Source organism: Culex pipiens, chromosome 2 (genome assembly GCF_016801865.2).
Source record: "Culex pipiens pallens isolate TS chromosome 2, TS_CPP_V2, whole genome shotgun sequence".
Lineage (NCBI taxonomy): Eukaryota > Metazoa > Arthropoda > Insecta > Diptera > Culicidae > Culex > Culex pipiens.
The window spans coordinates 90,875,919-90,897,351 of NC_068938.1; the positions used below are offsets into that span (position 1 = coordinate 90,875,919).

Here is a 21,433-nt window from a genome sequence, read left to right on the forward strand (position 1 = left end):
AATTTTCCAACGGAACTTTTTCATCAGGGTTTTTATTACGAAAAACAAAAAGAAATAAAGAAAACAAAAACAGCTTCTCAGATTCTCTGATACCTAACACATATAATATTATTTTTTTACGTTTAAGGTGATGATTTACATTATTTGTATATTGTGTATAAATGTAAGCAAAAACAATTGTTCCTTTGAAGAGAAGTTGGAGAAGACGATGCAAAATAAAATAACAACAAAAAAAATCAAACACCCGAGAGAAAGTGAAAATTATTTGTAAATCTGCGGATGAAAAAAAAATTGAAACAAAAAATCGCTTGTTCACAGGTGGTTCAAACAAAATATACAAGAGCAAAAAGAAAACGCAAGTAAGATTACACACGAGCTAGAACAGTGAAGCAAACAAGAAAGATAGAGCGAAGAACAGCAACAAAGTGTTTTTTGATCATTTTGCTTTATTTTATTTTTATGTTTCTAGCGCTAAGTTCTCTTTTTATTTTTTTATTTTTTATTGTAACAACATTATTTTGGAATGTTTAGAAAAGAGAAATATAGATGCTTAAGACTATGTTTAAAAAAAGAGATGCATTTTACTCACTGTGAAAGAAATTCCTCCCCTGACTTGCCTTGTGTTAATACGCACCTCCAAAGGAAACGTGCCAAGAATCAGCCTTACGAATGGCAGAACAAAAGAGATTGAGCGTTTTCTTGGGGCTGTCCGTCACCCTCCTCCCACCGAGAATTGGGTCCTATAAATCAATTTTGAAAAATTAACCTCGCGGTCCTTCTTGACAGAAAAGGTCCTACTTGACAGCTCTTTCCAAGGGGACCATAGTTGATCCATCGAAAAAATGTTGTCTTGTCAAAAAAATTGTTTGCATTAAAATGAAAAAAAGTGATCAGAAATGGTTTTTAATTGTGTTTTTTACCGTTGTACATAAAAATTGACATAGGGCTTTAGTACCCAATTGGGTACTAAAGCCCTATGTCAATTTTTATGTACAACGGTAAAAAACACGATTAAAAACCATTTCTGATCACTTTTTGTTATTTTAATGCAATTTTTTTTTGACAAGACAACCTTTTTTTCGATGGATCAACCATGGTCCCCTTGGAAAGAGCTGTCAAGTAGGAGCTTTTCTGTCAAGAAGGACCGCGAGGTTAATTTTTCAAAATTGATTTAAAAATCCATTTTAAACTCTTTGTGGTCGTACAAAGGGTCATTGTACTCAGAAAAAAAAAAAGCTTTATCGCTGTAAACAATAATATCAGCAATCAAAGCTTCTTTTTAGGACCCAATTTTGGCTCGACACCCTAACATACTTTAGGGCCAATACGCACCTCCCAAGAAAAGGGGTCAAGAAATGGCTTTACAAACAGCAGAACAAAGAAGAGGGAACAATTTTTTGGGGCTTTTCTTCACCCTCTCGGGCTTGCTTTCGCTGCCGCTGCTTCCCATTTGCAATTTTCTTGACCGGTTCCATCCGAAGTGCGTATGCTATAGCCTTATTTGTGGGACAAACTTCAAATGCGTTTTTCTCAGCTTGCTGTTTTTACATAGGGGCATTCATGCGACCATGGGCAGCGCAAAGAATTTAAAATGGACTTTAAAATCAATTAAAAAAATAGCTTATCGGTCCTTCTTGACAGAAAAGGTTATACTTGACAGCTCGTTCCAATGGGACCATAGTTAATCCATCGAAAAAATGTTGTCTCGTCAATATATTTTTATTTTTTTTCAATTAAAATTAAAGAATGTGATCAGAAATGGTTTTTAATCTTGTTTTTTTTACCGTTGATTTAATGCACAGAAAAAATGGTCATTGAGTCTCCACCCTAACCAAAAATCATGCTTTTCTAAATTCAAAATTCCACTTTTCATACGAATTTTTGAGTTCAGGTACTAGAATCAAAAAAATGGTTATATGGGTTGAACTGAAAAATTCGTAATCAGAAGTACCCTTCAAAAAGGGTTCTATCTACCCTTTATCTGTCATCCCAAGGAAAACAAACCCTTTTTGAGGGTTACTTCCACCCTTTTTTCAAGTTTACCGGTAGTAACCCTTTGCAAAAGGGTGACGACGGGTAAACTTGAAAAAAGGGTGGAAGTAACCCTCAAAAAGGGTTTTTTTTTCCTTGGGATGACAGATAAAGGGTAGATAGAACCCTTTTTGCGGGGTACTTCTGATTTTGAGTGTACGTTTTCTGCAATTCCTTGGCAAGTCTGTAGTGATGGTAATGATGCAGATTTTTCATAAACCAGAGCTTTTGTCGGATTGTGAAGCAACCCTGCTGTGTTTACACAAACTGTCAAACCGCTGAAGTTTTTGTTTGCGTTTGCTTTGTTGTTTTTTTTTTTAACACGAACTCGTAATTTCATTCAATTTTAGTTGGATCTTCTTTTTGTCCCGAAAAATGCAATTTTTTGGTATGTAGTTTGCCTGAAAACTGCAAAAATGAGCACTGCGAACAACGCGCTGGAACCACCGGCCAGCTGCACACTCTGCCAGGCCGACGACCGTCCCCTGACAAGCCTGATATCGACGGATGCGAGGGCCAGGCAACTGCGACGGTACATCCGGGATTGTCTCAAGATTGTGGTGAGTAGTTATCAGCATCTCTCTTCTGATAATATTTTTTACAGAATGTCTTTTTCGATTTTGTAGACAAACTCTGAAGATGACAAAAACACCCGAATTTGCGCCGATTGTGGCGAAAAGCTTCAGTCTTTCAACTGGTTCTACCACCAAGGACAGGCAAACGATGTGTTCCTGAAGCAGCTTCCCGAGGGAACCATTCCAGCCGATGAGCTGTACTGTCGGTTGTGTCTGGGCCTGAAGAGCAACATGTACAACGTGTTCCCCACAAACGGTCAACCGGAGAACCCGCTGAGCGAAATCATCGCCGAGTGCGTGGGCGTAAGCTTGAGCTTTTACCAGGACTTTGGGGCGTTGATTTGTCCGTCGTGCCACACCCAGCTGGAGGGTTTCACCACCTTCAAGCGAATTAGCAAGCAAATTTTGCTGGACATTGGCGATTCGGGGGCGAACGTGTCCGTCGAAGAAACCAGCGAGGAAGTTCGCCAACCCGGTCCGGACCCGGAGTCGCTGCTCGAGGTGATGAGCGTTGAGCCGGAACCGACGAAGGGCTCGAGCAAGTCCAAGAAGCGGAAAAAGCCACCCCGACAGGTCGTCGAACCGAAGCAGATCAAGGTTGAACCCGAACCGCAGTTTACGAATTCGAGTGTGGCTTTTGCGAAAAACGGTCGCCAGCGCATGTTCCGGATGCTGAGGGTGGCCGACGACGAGCGTAACTTTGAAGTGATCAAAGAAATTAAGGGGCGGTCGAAAATCGTAGTCGACGGATACCGGTTTGTGTTTACGTCGGAGAAAAAGGACGGCACCAGCGTTTGGAACTGCGAGTGGAAGGTGCTGCACAATTGCAAGTGAGTGGTTTGGTTGAGGAATGATGTCGTAAAATTTACTAATGTATGTTTTCTTTTTAGGCACACGATAACCTTGGACGCCAACACAAAGTTTGCGACCTTTCCGAAAGGCATGGTTCATCCGCATGAGCCGGAAACGCGCCTTCTGAAGTGTCCTCTCGGAAGGGGAAATTTCCTCCAAGACGACGGCACCGAAGATCCGTTTTGGCTGATTGGAGAATCAGGCCTGAACAAGCAAAACGAACGACACCTGATTTACCAGAACCAGCGATACGTACTGCGCAGCATCAACGCGATGAACGACACGAGCGAGTGGGTGTGCAATGTGGCCAAATGCAAATCCCGGGTGGAGATTATCGGAATCTTTAAATTCATCTCGTTGGCAAGTGCTGAACATGGTCATGCACCACTGGCATATCGCGAAGTGTGTCAAGCGCTCAAATCGAGCAAGATTGGCGTTGATGCGAGGGATTTGATAACGGAGTTCCGTGAACAAACGCTGCCCGAGGAGGAGTTCAAAAAGCTGAGAGGAAGACGCACGGAACATTTAGCACCGGCAATATACGCCAAAATGGCGGTGGAAGATTCCGGTCGAAACTACGACATTCTCAAGATCAAGGAAAACCTGTTCAAAGTCTGCTTTCAACAGTACGGTTACAAGTACTATCTAAGGTTGGGCGAAGGCGCAACGCTCTGGAAGTGCATCTGGGAAGGCCTGCACAATTGCAACGCGATGGTGCAAATTTCGCCGGACGCAAAACGAGCCGAACTGTGGGGCAGCATCCAGCACACCCATCCAGCCATCCCAGCACCCATTTTCGACTGTGATCTTATCAAATACTCAGTTCGTAGCATTACAAGCGCGGCCATCGAGACGATTGAACTTCTCTCTCGCAAATGTCTTTACTTTGACAGTCGTTCGCTAGTCTACCGGAAGCACATCTACAACCTGAACCAGGTCGTCAACCAGACCGAAACGCGCTGGTCCTGCGTCAAAGCCGGCTCCAACGGTCAAATGTGTCCTGCTTTACTCATCATCAACGGCATGATGGAGTCATTCCTTCACAAAGGACTTCACTGTGATCAACCTCTGACCGATTCCCAGCTGCGCAACATCATCCTCCCCGGAAACACGATCGATCTATCCGTACAGCAAGACACCCTCCCCGACTCGGACGATTCCGAACCGGACGAACCAACCCAGGAACCCCCACCGGATGTCCTTATAATACTCAAGCAACAACTCTTCAATTTCACCCTGGGACGCGCCACAATCTACGACAAGCAGGAAGGCAAAGTAATGCCCTTTTACTTTCTCAAGGACACCACCAAACAGGACGACGGCGCGTACCTTCTTTTCTACCAACAGCATCGCTACTCGTTCGCCTCGATCGATGAGTACGGCGTCAGTCAGTGGATTTGCTCGAAGCTGCTGCAATCGGACGCGCACGGAGTCACCTGCACGGCGCACATCACCGTTGAAGGGGTCTTCCAGCGGCTTGAGGCAAAGGGCGGCCACAACCACGAGGGGGCCGCCATGATGGAGTACGTGTACAGGCCGGAAGGGGAGCTGGTGCGGGCGGGAGTTTCGTGAGGCGGTTTTTTGTTGTTGTAATTTTGTGTCTTATTTATTCTCATTTATAGCGTTATATGTTCTGGTCCAATGGGGTTTATAACTTGAGATTTTACAACACAGTGTAAAATGTGTACGTAACGTAGAGTATTCAATTTAAAATAAACTTGACAAGGATTTAATCCCACTACACACTTGTTTTATTGCAACGAGAAGAAGTTCTTCTTAATCGCGTTCCAACTTCATAGTTGTTATGAAAGACTGGTTTCGTTACAAACGCTTAAGCGACTTTGTGGACTTTCGGGATTTGAGTTAGCTGCACTGCCGTTCTACGTATAATTGTCCCATGTCATTTTTGGTCGATTCTGACTTTTTGTCATTTTTAGGTTTAGTTTGACGTTTACTTTTCGAAAAACACAAAAAATCTTTATGACACGAATGCCAAATTATTATAAAGTGTCAATAATAAACTATAATAAAAATAATAACAAAAAATCTAGTACAGTATGTAAAAAAAGTATTTACACCCCTTGGGCACTATGCACATTTTGTGATGAAACATGTAAAAAATTTAAAGTTTGACAGGAACCTAGTACTACGTTTTGTTCAGAAACTCATGCCAAACATTTTGCTACAAAAAGCTAATGAAAAAATGATTTCTATAAAAAGTTATATAACAAATACTATTACGAAAATAAAAAAGTGCAAAAAAAGTTTGTACACCTTTCGAAAAATTAACATAAATAATGTTATTTGTTGACAAATCACCATAAATCCAGTCTCCCAACTCCAAATAGGCATCCTTGACTGATTAAAACAATAATTTGGATTGAATATAAAGTTTACTAACTACTTAGAATAAAAGTCAGTTCCCCAAGGGCCAGGAATTGTTCCGCCTTATTCCGGCAGCTCCGAAACCGCGTCATCATCTCCCCCGCGAGAGCAAAGAACTCCGGCAGGTTAAAGAGATCTTCCCCGGTGACTTCTTGCTGGGCCGCATTGCCGTTACCGGCAGCGACCACGCTGGCGAACGAACGCCCCCAACCAGGAGGGAACGCTGAGTTTTCCGCTGGAACCGTACGCTGTCCAGCTGCAGGAACGGCTGCGCTCGTACTTCGCTGAGGAGAGTGGGACGCTGCTGCTTTCTTTTTCTTCTTTTCCTTCTCCTCGAGGTAGGCTTCGCGCGCGACGCATCCGCGGTAATTGCCGGTATGGTTGCCGTCACAGTTCGCGCACTTTACGCGCGGCTTGGTTTGTTCTGCCTTGTCCCCCATGTCCGCCTTTCGTGGCAGTGCGCACGCCTCCGAGAGGTGTGACTCACCGCACTTCACGCAGCGGGGCCGGAGGTTGCAGTTCCGCGAGCCGTGGCCGAATTTCTGGCAACGGTGGCATTGCGCTACGTCCGTCGGGTTCTTGGCGTAAAACCGCCAGTTTACCCAAAAACCGTCCAACGTCTTAGTCCGCCGCAGGTCTTGAATCTTGATCCGAAAGGTGCTTCTTCAGGTCGGAAACCGGACGGTCTTGGTAACCCTGCAAGTCTACCCTGACAGGGGGCTTCTCGGGGTTGAATGTGTAGAAGGCGAAGTTGCTACGCTTCAATTCTTCAAGCACCAGGTCGAAATTCTTTTTGGTTAGTGTGATCACTTGCACTGACGACTTGCCGATTTTCAGACAATATCCGAGGCCTTCCAGAAACTCGTCAACATCGTCCGCCAACGTGTCCAAAACAAAAATTGGAGGTGGTCTTCGTTCCGTAGGAGAATTGTTCTTTTTTGACGTCGGCTCTTTTTTCCGTGCACGACCATCGTCTTCGTCGTCGTCGTCGGTAGTGCTGCTACCGTTTGTTGTTGTTTTCTTCGTCGTCGCTCAGCATCTGGAACTCGTTCCTGATGGGGATGTTGGCGGATGTTGATGTGCCACTGGTTGTGGCACCGGAAGTACCGGAACGGGTTCGCACTGGTGATCTTGGAACATATCCGGGATGTAGTAACTTTTTGTCGATGCCGTCTGCGCTCACGCTCCCCTGAACGATGGCGGTCGACACGACGTTGGTTTGTTTACCTTTTTGCACACGGCCGGTAGACGAACTTGGGTTGCGATTGTCCACGTTCCATAAAAAAGATTTTTGAATGGTCCCTAGACTGTCTGTTGAATGCGTGCGACTTTGGCTTCATCCATAAAGTACGTCACGCTAAAAACTGTCATGGCCTACTATAGTAGTGCATCCAAATTTGCAACAATATTGGCTTTTCAACGACATTTTCATGAGAATTGTATCAGGTTTATCGACCCAACGCTGAACTAATTGATGATTTTCTGGACGCTAAACCTGCTTCCTTCAGCTTCCAGGTTTCGTGTCCGTAAAGAGCTACAGGGAGTATCAAGGACCTGTACAGCGTTAGGTAGACCCTGTTTGTAGCTTTAATCTAAACTCACATCGTTGAAAGACGTTACGTGTGTATCAAGGTAAACAGATTCATCCACCACTTTTTATCTTTTGGATTGCGAGTACAACTACCCACCGACTCAATCGAAGAAGGTTCCTAGGAGGACGACTCTACCTAGAATAACCGAACAAGCTATCCGGGGTCGACCCAGGTTAACAAGGGTGAGAGACAGCTTCAAGCTTCTAATTTGAGCTTCTCCTTAAAACGTTCACCAGTTATAATCAAGGATGGAATGTTCTTTCATATTCATAACTCACACCTGTTCAATTAGGATAAATATATTGACATGACACAAGACAAACATAAATAGCCGTAGAACTGCACCCAAACCACCACATTTTACTTACCAAAATCTCCGAGATCCGGTATGAGCGGATCTTCCAGCAGGTTCGCTCCCATCGTCGACGCTCCCGCAGACAAGTCGATATCGGCCAGCCCAAGTTCCACCAACAGATCGTTGTTACTCTCGGCCGCACTAGCAGCACTGCTCTTGTTTAGATCAATTTCCTCGAAACCAGCCAACAGTTCATCAATCGTGTCCCGTCCTCCGTTCGACGACTTGGCCGGCGGAATCTCGATGGCCTCCTCCGCCTGGTGCACTTCCTCTTCGAGCTCCTCCTCCGGTTGGAACTTGAGCGCCGACTTGTACTGGAATGCACTCGCCTTGAGGTCGACCTCGATCGGGAACAGGTTCGGGATTGACTCTAGCCGCTCGACGGTTTCAGAAGCTAGCGTCGATAGTCCCTGGATGAACTTGCGCAACTGCGAGGCCAAATCCCGCGCATGTTTGCACTCGAGCAGCTCGATCTTTTCCAGTACGTCGGAGCGCAGCTTGGCGAACTTGACGCGCGCCTCCTGGCGACAGCGCAGAATAAGGCGGTACTCGTAGTTGCCGGTTTCAACGCGATAGAGCGGTTCCTGGATTGCTGCGTAGCTGTGCTCTTCGTCGTCCATTTCCTTGATCTTGAGGCAGTACGAAAGATAGGTGAACTTGGCGTCGGCGTAGCGTTTGACTGTTAGCTTCGTGTCCGGAATGGCCTTGTGAAGGTACGTGCCCATGTCGGCCAGGATCGGCTTCAGACTCTTGATCATCTTGATGCCGTCCTTTTCCAAGTTGCGGTGCAGCTCGCTGAAGATGCGGAACGCCTCGGAAGCTCGCGGTTGGGGTTCGCGAACGCTGATGGCGGCGAAAATGTTACCGAATTGCTGGTAAGTTTGCAGAACGTCAAAGTGAGCCTTCAGCATTCGCTTGGCGTGCTCTACCAGTCCCTTGTACATGGATTCGGTGCGCTCGAGCTCCTGGAGGCGCTTCACGAGCGAGTCGTTGCACAGAATTGCTCGCGACAGTCCCAGAGTGTCGGCCGTGCTGCTCGACATTCGTTCCACCAGGCGGTGCTTCATCTTCTTCAGCACAATGTCCAGCGTTTCACCCTGGGTTGGATCGGCGTGCAATTTGTTGTAGTGAATCGTAACTTCCGAGGTGGCTGCCTGAATCATCTTGGCCACTTCGACCTTGGTTTTGCCCTTGACCGAGGCACCGTTCACGCCGAGCAGTTCGTCTCCGGACTGGAGAGTTCCCTCCTTTGCCGCCGGAGTGCCGTCGAATACCTGCAGAAAGGGGAAGATTTTAGTATTTGAAGACTAATTTCCGACGACTTCACCGACCTGCACAATGTACAGACAAGGGCACAGCGGGGCTCCTCCACCGATGCTTATTCCTATCAGGTTAGTAGTATCTTTCTTGACTATGACCGTCCCTGAGCTAACGGTCATTCCCCTGATTTGCGTGTTAGTTGAGGGTTATGAATTAGGATTAGTAGAACGCAGTTTCAAGAACACAACACAATTAATGCAACTAAATGACACAAACAGCAACAATAACTAACACATAAAGAAACAGATAAGATTTTTCTAAATTTCGCGAAAATCAAGCGTTTCCTACCGGATAAATTCTACAAAATTTTCAAAACTCAACAGAACTTACAATCGCTCCATCTCCTGCTTCTGGCAGAGCATAATGATCTTGGTATCGTCGACGCAACCGTCAGCGTACAGCACCGGTTCCGGCAGGTCATCGTTCGACACGAACGCAATCTCGTCCTTGACCCTGCCCGTTCCGGCACTGTCCGTGGTGCTGCTGCTATCCACGTTTTAACAATAGAATTGTAAATCTTTAAATCTTTGCTCATAAAAACGTAACAAAAAAGAAGGTAAATCCTACTCACAATTCGGACGGTTTTTCGCGCTCAACGAAAGAATCGGTACTGCCGTCGAGTGGACCGAGCAGTAGCGACGTTTCGTCGTCGCCCCCGCCGTCGTCCGGAGACGGCGCCACGACGGACGGAACATGTTCCCTGGGGCTATTAGGAGTGCGATTTAGGTCACCGCGCCCAAATAAGGAACAAGTATTGTGTGTGCGTACCATATTGGTGGGGAAAATAACGTGAAAATTACTTGCTTAATCTTCCTGTCTGGCGGTAATGTTATCGAAACTAGTTTAAAATCAAGTATTTTTTGTTGGACAAAAAGATACAACCACAAAACATTAAAAAATGAAAATTCAAACAAAATTCATAAACATAAACATCCATTGTCACAAATTTGCGTGCAGAAAATTAGTGGAAAAATAATTGTTTCAAGATATACGGAATACTTACATTTTATCCTCTTCGAGGAAGTAATCATCCTCGTATTCCTGCAGCATTTTTAATTATATTTAAACAGCAACTTTAAGCTGTTTTTCAACTAAAATATGGACCAACAAATTTAAAACATCTGAAATCGGATCAAATTTTTCACTGTTTGACATAAGAGCGTTACGAAATTTTTAGGGATGTTCACCGCTCGGCTGCTAGTTTACACGCTCATTTAGTCTTAGCAATTTTAATTAAAATTTTTATATTTATATATCTGTATCTGTAAAACTTTTAAATAATCTTTTTTTTTATTTAATGAACTCCTAAAATTATGCATATATTGGTGAAAATATTGTTCACCATTTTAAATTTTAAACGTATTTTATTACCGTTGTACATAAAATCTAGAGTTTTTTCAAGGTCCTGTAGCTTCCCGCATAGTCATGAACTATATAACTACTTTATGACAAATAGTTACTCAACTATTTATCAAATGGTCTCTACTATTCATTAAATTGTAACCCAACTATATATGTACGATATATCAAACCATTAATTCCATTCCCAAAATAGTTTTGGTCGATTTTACTATATGAGAAATTAGTTGTTAGGCAGAAAACTATATGAGGTTTTCATACATATGTAAATATTTTTATAAACTTGGATTTTACGTCAAATAGTCATTGCCCAAAAAATTGACTATTCCCTATATAGTTTCTGAAAAACTACTTTACCGACACTACTTTGCCGACACTTTAAAAAAGACCGCAAAAATGAACCCTACAATTGTTGTGATAACTACTTCGGATATAATCAAATTTGATTTTTAAGTTCTATCGATAGTTGGTGAATGTTTACCGCCATTATATGTGATGTTATTTACGTTGCTGCCGAACTGCTGCCGCCTTATCCGATTGATCTATATCTGATGGTGGTTTTTCAGTGGTTTTGGTGACATGTTGTGTTAGAAGGGAGCAAGCTCGGGGGCAAGTATTTTTCGATAAGTCCAAGTAGTCCAAACAATTGACTCATTTTATAGTGAACAGTAATAGTCCACCATGTAGTACACATATTTTTGGTGTATGGTAAGAACAGCATGCTTACTTTTTCTGGAATAGTGAAAGTCAATTTCATGAGCCCTCGTAACATTTTTCTTCTTTTGGGGAGTTTTCTGATAATCTGAGGAGAAGTGGTGGTGTTGAAGGTTCTCTATCATCCAGAGGAATCGACTGTGATCAATTTACTTGATAAAAGTTGAATTTTTTGTACCAATCGTTTAACATATAGTTGGATTATATAACAAACTGTAATTGTACTCCATACTGTTGAAATATTGTTTGAACTATTTGGACTTATAGAAATTTTTAATTCAAAATAGTATGGTGTATAGTAATTTTACTTCATGTAAGTTGACAAATTATTTGGATTATACAAACTTATCGAAAAAAATGTGGCCGCCATCAATTGTGTTCTACTATAGCATTTATAGTAGGTTTTTAGTTCTTACAGGTTCTGACTGTAAAAATCTAAAATCTGTGGAATTTTGCTATATTGTTCTCAATAAAGTTGATAAATTGTTTGAACTATTTGGACTTGTACATTTTTTCGTTGAGTCACGTTGTCTAAACAATCCGAACTGTTTAGTGTAAGGTTATTGTACCCCAAATAGTTCAAAAATAGTTAGAATCATTAGATTTACTTCAATAAAAACGTCATCATTTGACGATCAGTTTCGTTATGGTTTTGTATAGTGCCGTAACTATATGATAATGGTTAAGTATGTGGTAACTACATCTCTTTTAGTAGTAATATAGTTTGGACTATTCCCCCGATGGTTTTTGATTATGCGGGTTGTCCTGTAGGCTATTGTTTTTCATATCTAGAGTTTTTTTCAAGGTTTTTTTTTAAAGGTCCTGTCAACTATTGTCTTTAATATGTTTATAGGACTAATTATAGGACCTTTTCAAAAAAAACTCTAGATATGTTTATAGGACTTTTACAAAAAAATCTGGAAATCTAGAGTTTTTTTAATTCTAGCAAAACATTGTACACTGAGCAAAACTCACACAGCGCATCGAAGTGTTTCGCACATGATCTGACCCTGCAGTACAGAGCACTCAAATATCAATCGCAAAACACTCGAAATTGCGGTGATTGGCCATGAAATAATTTCAATAGCCAAACACTTGAATTTTAAATGGTGTTGAAAAATAATAGTACGTACAAGCGATATACAGGTTCTCGCTTGCTAGTCGAGCACGCTACCACTGCGCCGGCCGACCAATTGAAAACGGGAGAGTTTTTTGTGCTACTTGTTCTAGCCTCGCTTCTAGCCATCGATAAAAGTCGCGCTAAAATCAATCAGTGAAACACATTAAATTCAAGTGGAAAATCACGTTGACTTTGAATAGTGCTTGTTTTGTGTAGATCTTAAGATCAATTTCAAGTGTTTTCCTCATCACTTTGAATAGTTCAAGACAGTGGGACAAATTCATGAGCAAAACACTTGAAAAGCTTGAGCCACCCGAATGACAATAACGTGTCAAAAAATACCAAAAAGTTAATCGCCCAAACACTTGCATTTGATAGTGATTTGGATTGATGTTGAAACACAAACCAATTAGATCTATGATGTGGTTTTATTCAATCATTTATGTGTTTGGGCACTTGAATAAAAAAGAGAAATTAAAAAGAGAGATGTGAGCCGGTAAGCGAAACTTTAGCAACTGTCATGAAAAATTTCACAGCAGCTTGACAGAAAGTTTAACTCCATGTTGCACTTTTAATTTCTCGCTAGAAATGAACTTATGACTTAAGGACCCTATTTCAAGCAAAACAAAGTAAATGGGCCAAAGCCGAAGTGTAAACAAAGAGTCTGTCCAGCTCGTTCCAAATGTAAACATCCACTGACGTAAGCAGGACAGACTTTTTGTTTACACTTCAAGGGGTTTTTTTTGAATAGGTTTTTTAAAGAGTTTTTTTTTTAAATATGAAGAGTTTTTTTTTTAAATATCGAGAAATTTAAAAGAGAGATGTGAGCCGGAAACATGGAGTTAAACCAAAGGGCAATTCACTTCTGATATTGCACCAATATGAAGCCAATATTGGAGTCGATACGGTATGCAGCCAAGGAATACTGCGCGAGTATTATGCGAGTATGATATTCACGCTGATATTTGGGTAGATATGACCTCAAATACGACGAATATGGGGTCTATATCGTCAATACGACAATGAAAATATTATGTGCGTATGATAAGCGTATGCAGTATACTCGAAGTGATTAACCCCTAGAGTTAAACTTTTTGAATTGCCATGGTGAATTTTACAGCAACTGCACAGAAAGTTTAACTCCATGTTGCGCTTTTAATCGAGAAATTAAAAGTGCAACATGGAGTTAAACTTTCTGTCAAGCTTCTGTGAAGTCTACCATGACAGTTGCGAAAGTTTAACTCAATGTTACCGGCTCACATCTCTCTTTTTAATTTCTCGATTTCTCGATATTTTATAGGACCTATCGAGAAATTATAAGTGCAACATGGAGTTAAACTTTCTTTGCAGTTGCTGTGAAGTTTACCTTGGCACTTTCAAAAGTTTCACTCCACGCAGAAAAATAAGGCATATTTGAATCAACAAAACGTTTTGTTGATTTTTGAAAATCAAGATTTTTGTTGAATCAACGCTAAACGTCAAAGCAACTTTTTCAAAACAACAATAGATTTTTGTGGAATTGAGAAAATCAAGGTTTGTTTCAACGCAAAATCGGCGTTGATTATATTCAACAAAAAAATTGTTGAAACAAACCTCGTACAGGCTGATTCTACAAAATATTTTTCTGCGTGTCCATGTTACCAGCTCACATCTCTCTTTTTAAGTTCTCGATTTAAAAAAAACTCTGGACTTCGGCTTTGTCCCATTATTGCCCGTATTCCCGAAAAAGACACGCGGCATACCAGCCTCGAAACGACGCGCCGCACTTTCAGCAAATGCGCGCTGTCAAATCTGATACTGCGCGTTTTGTTTTTGTTTATCTTCTTCTTCGAATCGCTTGCCATTGCTGCCAGGTATGTTTTTTATTGCACGAAAAGTGCAGAAAATCGCTGGCAACAATGTTTATGGCACATTCTGAAATGCCGCGCGGCGTGTACCTTTAAAAGAAACGGACAATAACATTATTTTGCTTGTTTTTGCTGTAATGTAACGCCGCCCATTTTTCGTAACGCTTTGGCCAACCCTGCAGCCGAGAGCTGTCAAAGTTCCTTGGAAACATGTCAGATTTTTTTTGTTATGATTCGACAAAATGAAAAGTTGAAAACAAAGTTCGCTCGAAATTTTCCAGTGAAATTCGACACAAAATCTTTTAAAACCTTGTTCACAACGTACGGCAGATTACTCGCGATCAATCGGTGAACATTGTCACATCAAAAAATGGTGAGTTATCGTGGAATAATAAACGATTACGCAGCTTTCATCCCCATTGCCAGCTCATTCTGCTTTATCTTGAGTGGCCTCCGGATGAGAAGAATGAAAGAAGAACGATCCCTGCACTGATAAGGATGCCGTTGGGATTACATCGGTCAGAGAAATTCCTGCGCTTGATTGGCTTCGCCTTTTGTTGCCCAGTTTCTTCGATTGGCTCAGCTGTTTTGCAATCTGCTTCGGTTGGAACCGATTTGGAAATTGAAGGAGGAGGAGGAGGATCCACAATAAACTCTCCCAAATGTTCAGCTGAGTGGAACATCGCGCTAGTTGATTTAGTGTACTCCGCACCGCGGGGTAGCTCTTAATCAATCTAGCACGATTGTTGAATTAATTTTGGGGGCCGTCGTAGCACAAAACGAGCTGCACACATTCACCGAGGGGGCTGATTGAGTTGTTTAGACTTTCTTTGGCCATTAATATACGGTGGTCGTACACGCGAACTCCAATTGAGTTGCATCTCGTTTGATTTATGCTCGAATCGAAAATGGTACCTTATTATCGTGGCTGCACTCGTATCGTTTGATTTCACAAATTGTGTGCCGTCTTTCACCATGAATCAACTCTGTTTTTGCAGGCACTGCCACCGGATGAGCTGCGGAAGCGGATTCCTCAGTGGTCACTCGAGTCGGACGGTCAGCTGCTGCAGTACATGGTGCAAATTTCGAAGGTAAGTCGATCAGTGCTTGAGCTGAGAAATCGCGTATTGTGATTCGAAATTCAATAATATTTTATCTGAATGAATGTTTATAGAAGAGAAAATCTGAATATGTAATTGTGCAGTAATTGGAAAAATGTGCCTATTCTAATCGAATTTACATTTCGTTTTCGTATTCCAGTATTATGTTCTGATTGTCTGTAATTTAGGATTACGTAATCCTGCATTACATCTTCCTATCAGATCTGTTATAACATTTTTGTAATTATGAATTACAAAAAGAAAATAATAATACGGATTTTCAATGATTGATTAATTTTACATTGCAGTTTTTTCGCTATAATTTTTCAAGCTTGGCTAGTTGAACAATTTTGATAATTATGATTTCGGGTAACTAGAGCCGTGCCTTGGGTAGATAAATTGATGTAAATTTTCAATGTTCAATGTGGCTGATTAAAAAAAGAAACATTTTTGTTATACCTGAAGTATTCCAATTAATATTTGAATTTTAATGTGTTAATAATAGCCGAACACAGAATCGAATTATCAGTCGTGATAAATTTTGTTTATACTTGGACATTTTTGATATTTTCCAAGTCTGCTTTATTTTTATTGTATCAGCAAAGAGCTTTCCTGGTTTTGTAAATTATTTGATTGTACTGATTTGCAGGGATGGAATAATCGCAAAAAATCATTTTCGCTTGCGAACTTCTTTTACAAAAGATTCATAATTATTTTAAAAGTGCTTTTGAGCCATAGTGCTGAGTACTATGTTTTTATAATGGCGCATTTTGGCGCAAAACCAAACAAAACGTAAGTCGTGATTTTTTTCATCAACAATATATTTACTCTTAATATCAATTAAGTCACTCATTAATTTACCGTAATTAACCTCGTTTTCAATATGATTCCTAATAAAATTGGTAAATAGCTAATTTGATTAAAAACTGTCAAATTCAAACTGAGATACAGTGGACTCTCTGGCTGTCGATCTTTTCGATATCAATATTGCTCCAGCTGTCAATAATTTTTTCAGTCCCTTCAAATAGATTGCTCTGATTTTCCGTTCTATAATTTGATAACTCCCGCTCTCGACGGTCCCTTCAATATCGACAACTAGAGAGTACACTGTATCTAAAAACAGATACCGAAAAACACGAAGGTATTTTCAGTAAATGTAGTTGAAAATATGTAATGCTTTGTTTGGTTTTGCGCCAAAATGCGTCATTCTGAAAAAAAAGAAGCTTGACTATAGGCAAAATAATACTTAAAAATAGTTATAACTTGAAATTAGTTTTTTTTTGATGATTGGAACTGTTGGAAATAAGAAATATACATATTAAATTTAGTTAAATTTAGTTCTGAGATTTGTTAGTTTATTTTGGATCAAATGTGAATTTTAGGCTAGTTCCTTCCTTGACTTGATACATAGTTTAACTAAGAAGTTATCGTACCCAATAAAACAACAAATTACAATTTTTCAAATGCGGATTCTATTTCCTTTTGCAGAACCTAGAGCAAAAGTGCAAGCAAACGCAGGACAACCTGGGCACGCTGCTGCTCCAGCTCGACGAAACGCACATCCGGTTCGCGAACGCCTCCAACACCTTCAACGGCGTTCAGCAGGTAAAGTTCGTCGAGAACCGCGTCAAAGACGACGACGAGAGTTTCTACTCGGTACGGGAGGAGGTCGAAGAGCCGGGCGAGCGACTTCCGCACGCTGACGTCTTTCAAATGGCGGTTGAGCAGTCGATCACCAACATGTACAAGTGCTTCGAGAAGGTGACCGTTGAGCTCGGTAGTGACAGTGACAGCGAGGATGAGGACGAGGAGGCGGCGGCGGTGCGGAATACGGTGCTGCGGGCGGTTCAGAAGTATCCGTATATACGGCGACCGTTGCCGCACATAATTGGGTCGCGGGAGTGGCGGGAAAAGTGGCACGCCGGGTTGATCGATTCGGAGGAGGAGGAGGACGGGGATGATGGCAAGGAGCAGTACTCGGACTCGAGCGAGGACACGGACGATACGGGGATGTTTGCGTCGCAGGCGACCAGTAATCACACGCCGTCGGAGTCGGAGGGTTCGGTTTGGGGGGTGCACGCGGATCCGCGGCGAAAACGGGCTCCGTCGGTTGATCCGAGCGTGTCTGGGGATGACACGATGTCGGTTCACTCGGCTACGTCCAGCGTACGGCGACCGCAAATGCCTCAAGCCAAGGTGCCTGTTCTTCCAGCGGCGGCGGCTGCGTTCCGACCGCCATCGTTGTTCCCGGAGCAGCCACCGCCGGACGATACGTACAGTGTGTCGTCGCGGACGAAGGTGGCGAATCTGTTCGAGGAGTCGGACGAGGAAGAATCGACGCCAACGCATCAACCGGTCGTGCCACCGGTTTCTTCCTTCTTCAGGGGGAACGCGCAACAGCAGCAGCAGCAACAGGCTCGCAAGACGGTTAATCTGTTTGAGGACGAACCGCCTCCGGCGGATTCGGACGTGACCCCGTCTACGAGTCAACCTGGGGCGGCAAAAAAACCAGTGAATCTGTTCATCGAGAGTGACGACGACGGTGGGAACGATGATTCGTTCAACAACAACTTCAATCGCAGCGAACCAAAGCCCAAGAAGCTCGACGATGCGCTGAACAACAACGACGACGAAGACGATTTGTTTGTTCCGGTGAAGCAGTCCGTCAACGGCGCGACGCGCCGAATCGCGAATCTATTTGACGACGAACCTCCACTGGATGATTTCGATGAAATTTTCAAACCCAAAGGAGAGCGGAAGAAACCGGTGGCTGGTGGGAAGTTGGTGCTGCCACCAATTGGGATCAAGTCGACTCCGGTGGCCAGTCCGGTGAAGAAGGAGGTACTTGTGGCGGCGAAGCCGTCGATTGAGGTCAGCACTCCGAAGAAAGGCGTTAACTTGTTTGACGAAGAGGACGACGAGGAGATGTTTAAGCCCACGGCGTCTACGACGCCTTTCAAGCCTAAAGTGAATCTGTTTGACGATGAAGACAGTGGCGATGAGGTGCCTCCGGTGGTCGTTTCAAGCAGCAGTAGCAAGCCGGCGAGTCAACCGAGCATTCGGGCGGAGATCCTCAAGAAAAAGTCAATTTTTGATTCGGACAGCGACGAAGAAGACGACGAGGAGGCGCTGTTTGGTTCCGTCGTGGAGAAGGCGAAAGAACCGGAACCACTGCCGAGGACGGTTGAGCCTCCTGTTATGGAGGTTGCTCCGAGCAAGATCGAAACTCCAGTTGTAGAGGTTTCTCCGGTAAGAGAGAAACCTCCAATTCCGGACGAACCTCCCGAGGAAGAAGAACCGTGGGACGTTCCTCCGGACGATGAATTCCCACACGTTTCCAACGATATCGACTACTTCTTGACAACCAACACGATTTCCGGTGGTGCGGAGAAAAAGCTAGAAGAGCCATTGAAAGTTGAAGAACCACCGCAAATCGAGACTGTTGCTGAACCTCCTGCGAATCTCTCCGTCCCCGAACCAAAAAGTGCCTTAAGTTTCAACTCCATCGGACTGTTTGACGACGTGCCTCCGCCGGATGACGATGAGTTCGACGAGGTTCGTCCTAGCCAGCAGCAGCCCTCCGCTGGCGGCGATCCCGCCGAAGATATTTTCGGATCTCGACCAAACAGTGGGAACGCCGCGGCCGCAAAACCCAACCACCGCTATCTGTTCATGGACGACGACGGACCACCGCCGGACGATCGGGATGAAGTCGACGAACGCAAGCAGGAGCCGACGCCGCCGGTTTCAACGAAAATTTCCGCCATCATTGGCGAGATGCGCCAGAAGGGGGAAGTTGAGGAAGTGCGCGAAAAGCCCAAGATCAACCGGCTGAGCGCCAAAGTTAACATCAACGTGAACGCGCTGCTGCCGGGAGCGCGAAGGCCTGCGACAGCGCCGGCTATGCCGGACGAACCGGAAGTTCCTGAGGTGAAACCTCCGCAGGCGGAGCCGGAGCTTGGGACGGGAAAGTTGACCCAGTTGAACAAAGGCAGGGCGAAGATTCAAACCAAACGAAAACCGCCTTCGCGGCAAACACGGAGGGCGAACTACGAAAGCAGTTTGGAGCAGGACGTTCCCGCTGAAGAATCTTCCAAGGAGACTCGCGTGGTCGTTGGTTCCGAGGTAAAGCCCCAGCACGTGGAGGTGATCGCAGCCCACATACAGATCCCGAACCAGCTGCTGGCCAGTGAACTGACGAGGAAACTCGCCCAACCGAAACTCTTTGAGGACGAAGACCTCGAGGAAAGCAAGCCGCTTCCAGCAGCACTAGAACCAAAGAAGCCCGCCGTGGCGGTCGCAACTCCGAAAGCCTCGTCCAAACTCTTCAGCGATGACGAGACGGACGACGATGACCTGTTTGGCAAGCTAGCCAAAACTGCCCCAACGAATCCTCCACCACCGAAGCAGGTCGCGCAGATTCCAGCTCCACCCAAACCGACGCCATCAACCGTCCCCCCCAAGCAGTCCATTTTCGACGAGTCCGACGACGACGATGACCTGTTCTCGAAGAGCAAACCTGCTGTTGCGAGGGTGGCGCCTGCTGCGACTTCAACGCAACCCAGCAAACCGAAACCACCGAGCGAAAAGAAGGTCAAGAGCATATTCAGCTCGGACGAGGACAGCGACGACATTTTCGGCAGTTCGAAAAAGAAGGCGCTTCCCCCTCCCAAAGCGGTGGAGAAGAAAACGGCTACAAAAAGCTTGTTCGGCACCTCGGACGGCGACGATGACGACGAGGATGACCTGTTTGGGACGAAGAGTAGTAAGTTAACTAATCAGCTCGCAATAAAAATCATCTAACATTTTCCTTCCCGTAGAAGCTGCACCAAAACCGACCTCCTCGCAACCAAAAAAGCCCGACAAGCCGACCATCGTTGCGGCAGCGTCGGCACCCGCGCCCGATGACCCCCTGGCGGATCTGCTGCGATCGTGAACCCCATCTCCCACTTCGGAATCGAACAAGAAAAATCGAACAAATTAAACTTTAAGTTTGCGAAGTAGAATCATCAGAAAATTTGCATGCCCCCTCCCTAGCAGATCAAATTGAGTTTCGTTTGAAAAAAAAAGTCTAGTCAAAATTGGTTGGCGGTTTGCCACGTTGCGAGGATTTCGGGTTTAAATATTCATATATTGTTTGAAGCATTCCGGTAAGCTTAAGTGCACGCTCAGCTATTACGAGAAAATGTGTATTAATGATGTGTTGTTTGTTTTGTCTACTTTTGTACAAACTCTGAGATGTATCGCGCCGCATCGAACGCTTGTAGGGTTTTAGTTACAGCAAAATGTAATAAATCGGCAAATTGTAATTTTAGCAAGATGAATATTAATGCTATTAGAGATATTGTAATACACATCTACATTAACGTTGTTGTTATGAATTTTTATGTAATAATAAGCTAAAATAGTGAACCATTACACAATAAAATTATATATTCTTAGCTAACGGGATGTTGTTTTGTATTTCCTAAAATATCATTTTTCAAAACATTTCCAAGGTCACAAAATTAAATGCTAGAAATTGAAAATTTTCGGAAACCAATTAAATTCTTTACATATTGTCATGTATCTTTATATATTAGGGTGGCCAACATGATCCATTTTTCAGAACATGCATTTTTCGGTTCCATTTGGGCCCCCAAACAACCCCTCCATATTTGGGAGCGTACCAACCAACACGGTTTTCCGCAAAGCGATTCAATTTTGCATAAAAAAAAATTGTTTTGTATGGAAATTGTTCGCGAGGGGGGTTTTTACCCCAAGGAATCTTCTACTCTATAGGATCAACAACAACTAAGGCCGGGCCCGACGTTTTACTACCCCAGCTGACGGAAGGCTGGTGCAGATGATAATCGAACTCAGATCATCCGCTTTCAAAGTGGACAGCGTAACCATTCGGCCACGCTTGCTACACGGAAAGCCGGGAAAAGTCTAAAAAAGACTAATTTTTAGGCCATTTAAAGCTCTAAACCCAACCATAGACTATATATATATAGATATGCCACTCCCCTGTTGGGGCTGGCGACACTACCGCCACGCCAAAATTGCACCTGGTGGCAATTCACAGGTACTAATTTTGGATATTTCCGAAGGGAAAAGTTGTTTCCCCCAGTTTCAGTTCAGCGTTCTGAATTATCATAGCAACCTCTGTTTGCAAACTTTGACACATCAATTTCTCGTGAG

General features: G+C 43.6%; 3 protein-coding genes across 6 annotated transcripts; 2 read left to right on the forward strand and 1 right to left on the reverse strand.

Annotated features, from left to right (window-relative positions):
* The first annotated feature begins 2,337 nt into the window (after positions 1–2,337).
* LOC120416320 (uncharacterized) lies at positions 2,338–5,213 on the forward strand. Its single transcript, XM_039578042.2, has 3 exons — positions 2,338–2,591; positions 2,658–3,436; positions 3,497–5,213. The coding sequence occupies exons 1-3, from the start codon at positions 2,448–2,450 to the stop codon at positions 5,028–5,030; spliced, it is 2,457 nt and encodes an 818-aa protein (XP_039433976.1). The 5' UTR covers positions 2,338–2,447; the 3' UTR covers positions 5,031–5,213.
* A 2,505-nt stretch (positions 5,214–7,718) lies between these two features.
* Positions 7,719–10,273, reverse strand: LOC120416324 (PRKCA-binding protein). 3 transcript variants are annotated; one of them, XM_039578047.2, is made up of 5 exons: positions 10,114–10,273; positions 9,682–9,816; positions 9,441–9,593; positions 9,122–9,233; positions 7,719–9,064 (listed from the first exon to the last, which is right to left on the reverse strand). In XM_039578047.2, the coding sequence occupies exons 1-5, from the start codon at positions 10,158–10,160 to the stop codon at positions 7,796–7,798; spliced, it is 1,716 nt and encodes a 571-aa protein (XP_039433981.1). In that variant the 5' UTR covers positions 10,161–10,273; the 3' UTR covers positions 7,719–7,795. The 3 variants fall into 3 exon arrangements, with proteins under 3 accessions (XP_039433981.1, XP_039433980.1, XP_039433982.1); XM_039578046.2 differs by having other exon boundaries at positions 9,441–9,596; XM_039578048.2 differs by lacking the exons at positions 9,441–9,593; positions 9,682–9,816 and having other exon boundaries at positions 10,114–10,272.
* A 4,092-nt stretch (positions 10,274–14,365) lies between these two features.
* Positions 14,366–20,699, forward strand: LOC120416315 (WASH complex subunit 2). 2 transcript variants are annotated; one of them, XM_039578037.2, is made up of 4 exons: positions 14,366–14,523; positions 15,149–15,241; positions 16,739–20,015; positions 20,071–20,699. In XM_039578037.2, the coding sequence occupies exons 1-4, from the start codon at positions 14,521–14,523 to the stop codon at positions 20,184–20,186; spliced, it is 3,489 nt and encodes a 1,162-aa protein (XP_039433971.1). In that variant the 5' UTR covers positions 14,366–14,520; the 3' UTR covers positions 20,187–20,699. The 2 variants fall into 2 exon arrangements, with proteins under 2 accessions (XP_039433971.1, XP_039433970.1); XM_039578036.2 differs by lacking the exon at positions 14,366–14,523 and adding an exon at positions 14,660–15,061.
* The last annotated feature ends 734 nt before the right edge of the window (positions 20,700–21,433 follow it).

Excerpts from the sequence above, each read along its gene's own strand:
- LOC120416320 (XM_039578042.2), top strand. The coding sequence starts at position 2,448 with ATGAGCACTGCGAACAACGCGCTGGAACCACCGGCCAGCTGCACACTC. Across the intron at positions 2,592-2,657 it reads GGGATTGTCTCAAGATTGTG|ACAAACTCTGAAGATGACAA; the intron begins GTGAGTAGTTAT and ends TCGATTTTGTAG. Across the intron at positions 3,437-3,496 it reads AAGGTGCTGCACAATTGCAA|GCACACGATAACCTTGGACG; the intron begins GTGAGTGGTTTG and ends TTTTCTTTTTAG.
- LOC120416315 (XM_039578036.2), top strand. Across the intron at positions 15,242-16,738 it reads ACATGGTGCAAATTTCGAAG|AACCTAGAGCAAAAGTGCAA; the intron begins GTAAGTCGATCA and ends TTCCTTTTGCAG. Across the intron at positions 20,016-20,070 it reads CCTGTTTGGGACGAAGAGTA|AAGCTGCACCAAAACCGACC; the intron begins GTAAGTTAACTA and ends TCCTTCCCGTAG.
- LOC120416324 (XM_039578046.2), bottom strand. The coding sequence starts at position 10,160 with ATGCTGCAGGAATACGAGGATGATTACTTCCTCGAAGAGGATAAAAT. Across the intron at positions 9,817-10,113 it reads TTCCTCGAAGAGGATAAAAT|CCCCAGGGAACATGTTCCGT; the intron begins GTAAGTATTCCG and ends CACTCCTAATAG. Across the intron at positions 9,065-9,121 it reads CTTGTCTGTACATTGTGCAG|GTATTCGACGGCACTCCGGC; the intron begins GTCGGTGAAGTC and ends CCCTTTCTGCAG.